The sequence below is a fragment of the Dreissena polymorpha genome, chromosome 1 (assembly GCF_020536995.1).
Source record: "Dreissena polymorpha isolate Duluth1 chromosome 1, UMN_Dpol_1.0, whole genome shotgun sequence".
NCBI lineage: Eukaryota > Metazoa > Mollusca > Bivalvia > Myida > Dreissenidae > Dreissena > Dreissena polymorpha.
The window spans coordinates 144,044,696-144,052,241 of record NC_068355.1 but is presented as its reverse complement, the minus strand read 5'-3'; the positions used below and the strand labels follow the sequence as shown (position 1 = coordinate 144,052,241).

Here is a 7,546-nt window from a genome sequence, read left to right as displayed (position 1 = left end):
TAAAGTTCAAACAAATTAACCACAAATGCTAAACACATGTTCATTACATCAACAAGTGCATTTTTATCAAAATATTATCACTTTTAACATGATACATAAAATATAAAATAAAGAACTACGCAATCAATACCAACATGTGAAGCAAACGAAGATTGGCAAAATGAAAAAAACATTACCGGTAAATAACATTGAAAATACATTTACAAAAGAAACGTAGATATTACATGTACATGAATTTCGATTGCATTGAGTCATATATTCGCTACATACGTATTTATTTTTTTTTTGGGGGGGGGGGGGGCGGTAAATAACATTTATTCGCCAATATGCAAAACATTAAAAATAAAGCATCAATTAAATAAACCTTAAATACAGTACAAGCAATCATGTAACGATCATGCAAGACAAGTTTATAACAATTATGACAATAAACATAAACAAATAGATAGGGAGGTTAGTCAATAGAACAAAATAATTCACTATATTCCCACTTAACACGTGCTTGAAAAATGATTTTTTTTATAACTGCGCAAATGCTAGCATGCAGTTACTTTGTAGACTACGACTTAAATGGGTTTTTCGTCTACACAGATAAAAAAAGCGTTATATTTCAAGACAATTAAAAAATGACGAAATTCACTATAAATGTTTAATATCAGAAGTGATATGATGTAATGAAACTTGTATGGCATTACAGTTCCAAAACAGGTGGTCATGTTTCTGTCTGACAGAACGTGCATTTGTCTGAGTCGCATATCATTGTATTTGCCAAATTATTTGTTTCTAGTATATTCTGAGTAAGTCCTACTAGGACTCATGGACTGAATTAAAACATTTTGGTTTTTAATCCGATGCATGCAAAATTTATAGTTATGTGCAAACTTTAAGGCTAAATATATACCGAAAAGATATGACCACACCATTCATCATTAATTTGTGCTATGTTCTTCAGTTTAAGCGGATAAAGTGTTATTATATAGCATGTAATACTCCTTAAAATCGTCGAAAGTGTTCACACGCGATAAATTTGTGTTTGAATTCCGTTTAATTTACAAATGGTCAATTGTATGTCATGATGCCTTTGCCAAATGTTATTCCTTTGTGATACCATCTTTGAACATTAAACGCTCGCTGTCCAATTAATAACGTAAAAAGTGTCGAAAGTTCTTGAAATGTGGTGTTATTTTCTATAAATCAGTCTTTAAAATTGTCAAGTTGTATTCTGTAACCTGAACTGTACTTACTTTGGTTGAAAATGTCTGAAGGCAAACCTTCCATGGTAACAGCGGCTTATCGAAAATGATAAAGTAAGATATGTGTTCTAAAAATAGTTATAAAACGAGCTAAAAAAAATAGATGATTTCATTATTTTGTTAATGAATTCGTTTCTTTGTTTTTGCGGTATATGTTGTAGTTTTTTTCCACTAGCACGCTAAAACTAATTTATGTATTTCGATCACAATTTATGAATAAATTAAATCTACGTAGCTAATGTGTTTTGATTGTTATTTGTTTACCACTGTAAACAAATAACAATCAAAACACATTAGCTGCGTAGATTTAATTTATTACCGGTATACAATGATCGAATTGCGTGTCCAAAATATGTTAAATTATAAGTGTGTTCGCCATTAAATAAACTAGTACGTATTCCATCATGTGGTGGTCGACGTCAAACTTGTGGTTTAAATGGGATTAGTTCGCCATTAAATAAACTAGTACGTATTCCATCATGTGGTGGTCGACGTCAAACTTGTGGTTTAAATGGGATTAAACGAAGGCAAGAATATTACACACCGCAACCCATATCACGGACAAAATAAACAGCGAGGCATCACACATTAAACCTCTCATAAAATAGCAACCTCTTTTTGTTCTTAGATTTCTTTCTTTCTTTTCCTTCTTTTTGTTCTTAGATTTGTTTCTTTCTTTTCCTTTTTCCAACATCGAATCCGTCGATTCGTTTTCGATCCCAGATTTGTTTTTCTTTTTCAACATCATCACAAAGCGTTGCACAAGGCTTATGAGGATAATCAGAGCGTGGCAAATTGAAAGAGCCAAAATGCAGTGAGACGCGCGAGGTGTGTCTTCGCAATTTTTGGGAATTTCGGATGCGACCCTGGTAAGGCACACGCCAAATGTTAAAAATAACGTACTGGCAAAGCTGATTCGGCTGCCACTGTCCGCGGGAAGCAGGAATGTAAAGGGACCCAGGATCGAGACGACGATTATCGGACCGAAAATGTGGATCATGTAGTAGCTTGGTCTACGTTCGAGTTCAAGCTTGAATTCAACCGCACCAGGTTCGTGCTCACTAAATACCGTAAAATAGAATACAATATATAACGTATTTTTTTATCTCTGAACCAGCAATGTTTTTGTAGTGATCATACGGTCAATTCTTAAAGCAAATACTACACTTCTAAGTGTATTATTCATGTCACATACGTTCTGCATTTTCGAGCTTAATAAGAACCTTAAACGAAAAATACTTACACTGTATAATTGGATTTTAAATACCATGCGCTGTTTTGTTGATAATACGTAACCTCTTTGCCACCTTCACTTCTCAATAACTTCAATTGCGATTCGGGATAACACGCCGACTCAAAGAACAGACTGCAGGTCTGCGTATCATGTGGGAATCTGGAGGTCTCTACGGAACACTGTGAGTCCAGTACCTACAAATAAAATATGGAAAGCGATTGTGTTTACAATTACATGTATTTAAAGATCCATACACACTGCCCGATACTATTATGCTATAGAAAAACAACAAACAGTGCCATACGAAGGTTACTTACAATAAGAAGACGCTAAAACGAGTAAAATTGGTGTACAAACGTAAAATACTAAAATTCTGCAACTTTAAGCATATAAAAATCAATTCACAATGTCATCTTGTGTCGTTTTACGGATGATCTCTAGTCAAGATCGGATTCATTCGGGTTATTCATTCGTTAATTTGCATAATTTGGAGCGCATTTGCCTGTGCTTTTGGTCGGCGCGCTTTTATAATAGATAACGGGCTATTTCAAAATCATGGGAAAACCCCATTCTTTTATTGACGCATTTCCATTCAATTATGTATTGCACCACATATTCTTTCATTTGTGCACACTCTCTTTCCTTTTCTTTCATGATGAATCGCTAAGAGCAGGACGTCCTTGCTTGAGCTCCGCTAATTTATAACATAAGGATTATTCATGAGAACTACGTCATACCGCCGAAGCAGTCCGAAGTCAATCTCGCGTCCGCTCGTAAATTTAAATGGAATATATTGTCCAACAAAAAAAATAAAAACGAGCATTTTTTTATCTCGTTTTATTAATGTTGCCAGACAAAATCTAGCTGAAAGTTTGGCAATTGCTCTAAGGAACACGGATTTTGTTTGGGTTAACTTGATTTTACAAAGTATTCATGATTTTGAGTGTTAATGGATCATTAAAGTTTATACATATCTATAAGTTAAAATCATGTCAGCTTACATGAATACACACATTTAATAAACACATTTATTTCTAGAAGCAAATCAAGTTTTATAGTAAAAAGAACACATTGATTTACAAACTTCTTCCTCCGCTCTAAAATGAAAGATTTGTACTTTGTTAAGATGTTACAATTGCTAAATATGTCACATGAAAAAGACTTACCTAAAAAACAACAATAACACATTAATGTAATTATAGATCAATAGTGCATATCGGCTCGTACGTGTTTGGAAATATTGACAGTAAAACAGATAATCTTTTTAAAATACTTTTATCTTTGTATTAACTTTACAGCGTTTCATGTAAGTGCTTTACGAAAAAGTGCATTTTGCGGATTCTGGTTTTCCAAGTCTTCTTTATGTAGTTTCAAGAAAACGAGAACTTCGCAAATTCAGGTTTTAATACAAACAAATGTTACACATAAAGGACTTGCGTTATACAAATAAGACAGTTTACCCGATTGACGTTATTTTTTTAGTCGGCGCAGGCCCTTTAATTACCATGATGGTAATGTGTTAATAAACTTTTCTTAAATGATGCTTGGCGGAGAAATGGTCATATTAGACTTTTTGAGGGATGACCATATTTATAAGTGACCGCAAGTTAAGAATTTTGATAAGGGACCAACTTTCAAATACCAATAACGATAACGCAAATAAAAATATATAAAAAGACTAAACAGTGAGAAAGTATCTGTTTCGTTTCGTCATACATTGCACTGCATGGTTAATTACGAATAGTAAGCATATATATATATATATATATATATATACTTGAATGGGGAACCAGCTGACGTTGCCATCATTCGACACCCATAGAGATAGGTCGGCAGATCCAAATCCCGTGAAGGATTTGTAAGAGTTATTCAGACGTAGATCTGGCTTCCAAATATCATCTTGTGGCTGAAAAAAATCCTCTGTTTACGTCGTTTCAAAAGATAATTATTAAACATTTAGTCATATTTACTAGACTCTTTAGAAACGTTTAAGGAAACGCTGTTACAGCAAGATTAACTTCAAATTTATTTAACGCTCACTTGAAGTTTATTAACCTTACTTGTGTGTACATGGACAATTATTTTAGAATATTTGCTTAAAGAAGTGTACTTTATGTTTCGTGTCATGATAATAGACCGTGCATCCGTGTTCCATAACTACCGAACTATAAAAAACGCCGTTAAACAAGCATACAGTGTGTATTTTATAACAGGATAGCAGGATTTAAATGTGTCAACAATTAAGAACAACTTGTGAAAAACTAAGGCTTTTAACACATTAGCGCATCAATCCCAACATTTCCTTGCCATACATATATAAAAGCATACCCAGGTATGCTATAAACGGCCAAAAGCGGTCAAATAACAGTCAATTTATCGGCCGAATATCTCAAAACGATATTGTATTTAAAAAGTGAATAAGTTTTTGCAAGGTGAAACGATATCGTGCTGACATAGTTCTAAGTTTGACATAGGCCCGGTATTGTTTCCATTAGAGGGGCCGTCCAACGTTTTGGTAAATTGTCAAAATTAAAAAAAAAGTTGTTTCAGATTCGCAAATTTTCGTTGTAGTTATGATATTTTTGAGGAAATAGTAATACTGACCATTTACCATGCTCTTAAATATCTATTATACGCATCTTTTTATGATTTGAAAACATGAAAATCAAAAGCGTCGTGCGACGCGAAACGATTGAATAATTTGGAAAGTTCTGTTGTTGGCGTTTTATTTTGGGATACTACGAGGATTGCTTATATAGGTAAAAAATGCATCCGCTCCAAGCATGAGCATCGATGGTCGAGTGGTCTAGGCGGGAGACTTTTTACTCCAGGACTCCAGGGGTCAGTGGTTCCAGCCCTGTTGAGGGTTACCTTTTTTCCTTTTTATAAATTGTATTCTTGTTTTGTTTTTACTGGGGATTTTTAGTTCAAATGTTTAAATTTATCAATATAAAGCATTTAATGACAAGCTTCAATACATGCCAAAATGTGTTGGACGGCCCCTTTAACTGTAACATAACGATATCGTTTGGGGATGTTCGGCAGATATAGTTGCCAATATTAGACCGATATAAGTACCAATAGAATGCAGTGAATTCGTCAAAGTATACACGCTCTCCAATTGAAATTAGGCAAATGATGCATGTATCTTCATAATGATTACTCATGAATTTATACAGGGGAAAATGAAACCTGTTTTGTTTGTAGTTAAATTAAAAGAAACGACTAGCTTTGTTTAATTTTTACAACTCATGAAGAAGAACTACCCTTATTTTTTATTACAATTGAAGCAATACATATCAATACAAATCAAATATGCAAATTATTCACTATCTAGTTGTAGTTTTTACTAAAAACTTAACATAAAATAATTGATGTATTTTACATTATTGCTTACACATAATAACCACATGTATGACCATTGAAGGCTCCACATGGAATGATTTATGTTTCGTTGCGGGGTAGCCAAAACAAACAATTAATATTCTGACAATAACCTCAGAAATGTCTGTTCGAAACCAAATTGAATTATTGTGTAATGATTTTTGGTTAAAAGATTTATTAAAATGCTATATACAAAAGAAACATATCTCTATATACATAATAAATTACTAGCGGTCTGGGTACATTAAACGTCTAACGAAAAAAGAACCAAGTCTTGCTTGGTAGACTATATTTTGCATTTGGTCTGGCGGTTTTGTGTTGATTTATGGGTGTAGTGTAAGTCGTGTATAATTAGTACAATGTCAAACACCTTCCTTAATAGGATGTGGTACTTACAAAAAGCATTTCCTCTATGCCGCCGTAGTCGTCTTTTTCCCAAGCAAGTAACTCGTCTTGCCAATGAACCTGTAGTTGCACGGAAGTGGATAATGCCTCCTTCGGTATGTCGAAATCTAGTATACCTGAATAATCGACGACAATTGTCAGTTACCATAAACATCCAAATGGGATGATCTCTTTTCGTTATATTTTATAGAAGTCTTAAGCTAATACCAATAGCTCATTATGCATAGTACCTCATCCATTATAAATCGCAAACATGAGTTATACGAGTAATAGTAACATGTGTATACAGTGAACATTGCATCTATAAAACATACTTACTATGCAGAATTAAACCAAGTTTTACTTCTATAGCGTTTGTTTGATTCTTCAATGGTCGGATCCTTTTGTTATAATTAGAAGACTTTGCTCTGGCAAGCAGTCTGTTAACATCGTCTACTGTTGAGGTGCCCATGGGGACCACAAAGTCTACAAAAATCACCAAAAGAGTAAGTCTCATCTCTTGCAGTAGAAAGATCAACACTAACGCTACATGATATCTACGCCAGTTTTATTATCATTGAGGCCAAGCAAATTATACTTATGGTGCCATGTGCTTGATAGTTAAATTGCGAATTTTGTTGATAAATCTTATCATATCCTAGTGATTTTGAAGAGTAATTGGGCTATTCTATTGCCTTCATAGTAATTTACTGATCTTGACAATACAAAATACCGGCGCACCCTAGCTGTATTTCAACCGATTACTTCCAAACTCCTTTTAAAGATTAACATTTACAATGATTGCATCATTCTTACCAAAGTCAGTATATAGTTTTAATAAAACTTTTTATGTACATTATTAATCATGCGAAATGCTCAATCATATGTTCCCTCTATATGTCCAACAACATGTATAGGATCTTGACCTGTATACTCGATAGAAAGTAAAGGTATTTCAGTTGATTTCACTGCAGTTCCTACAACTTAAATATTCTTGTTTACGCCATGACATAACCACCACTATGTATTAGGAGTCAAATTTAAATCATTAAAAAGCTGTAATCTTGTTTTTCCAGAAGATATGAATATTCGTATGAAAATATTTGTAATGTCATATTTATAATATTTTTGGTTTGGTTTACTGTACATTATTTGTGAATAACTCAATTTATCAAGATTAATATAAATTAAGAGCATCAAACAAGTTTTGTTAATCAATTTTGCAGAAGTAATGTACAACGATGTTTTGCTTCTGTTAATAATTATACATATATGTGACCTTGTTGCTATA

At 33.3% G+C, this 7,546-nt stretch overlaps 1 protein-coding gene across 2 annotated transcripts; it reads right to left on the bottom strand.

Moving 5' to 3' along the window:
• Positions 1-291: 291 nt before the first annotated feature.
• On the bottom strand, positions 292-6,809 carry LOC127853808 (acetylcholine receptor subunit beta-like). Of its 2 annotated transcripts, XM_052388595.1 has the most exons (5): positions 6,595-6,809; positions 6,268-6,392; positions 4,265-4,393; positions 2,497-2,681; positions 292-2,314 (listed from the first exon to the last, which is right to left on the bottom strand). In XM_052388595.1, exons 1-5 carry the CDS (start codon positions 6,770-6,772, stop codon positions 1,771-1,773), a joined length of 1,161 nt encoding a protein of 386 aa, XP_052244555.1. In that variant the 5' UTR covers positions 6,773-6,809; the 3' UTR covers positions 292-1,770. The 2 variants fall into 2 exon arrangements, with proteins under 2 accessions (XP_052244555.1, XP_052244563.1); XM_052388603.1 differs by lacking the exon at positions 4,265-4,393.
• Positions 6,810-7,546: the final 737 nt, after the last annotated feature.

Bases quoted from the DNA above. Each gene is read 5' to 3' on its own strand.
- LOC127853808 (XM_052388595.1), bottom strand. From the start codon at position 6,772: ATGAGACTTACTCTTTTGGTGATTTTTGTAGACTTTGTGGTCCCCATG. The intron at 6,393-6,594 runs GTAAGTATGTTT...TCGATTATTCAG, and splicing joins ACTTGGTTTAATTCTGCATA to GTATACTAGATTTCGACATA. The intron at 2,315-2,496 runs GTAAGTATTTTT...TACGGTATTTAG, and splicing joins TTAAAATCCAATTATACAGT to TGAGCACGAACCTGGTGCGG.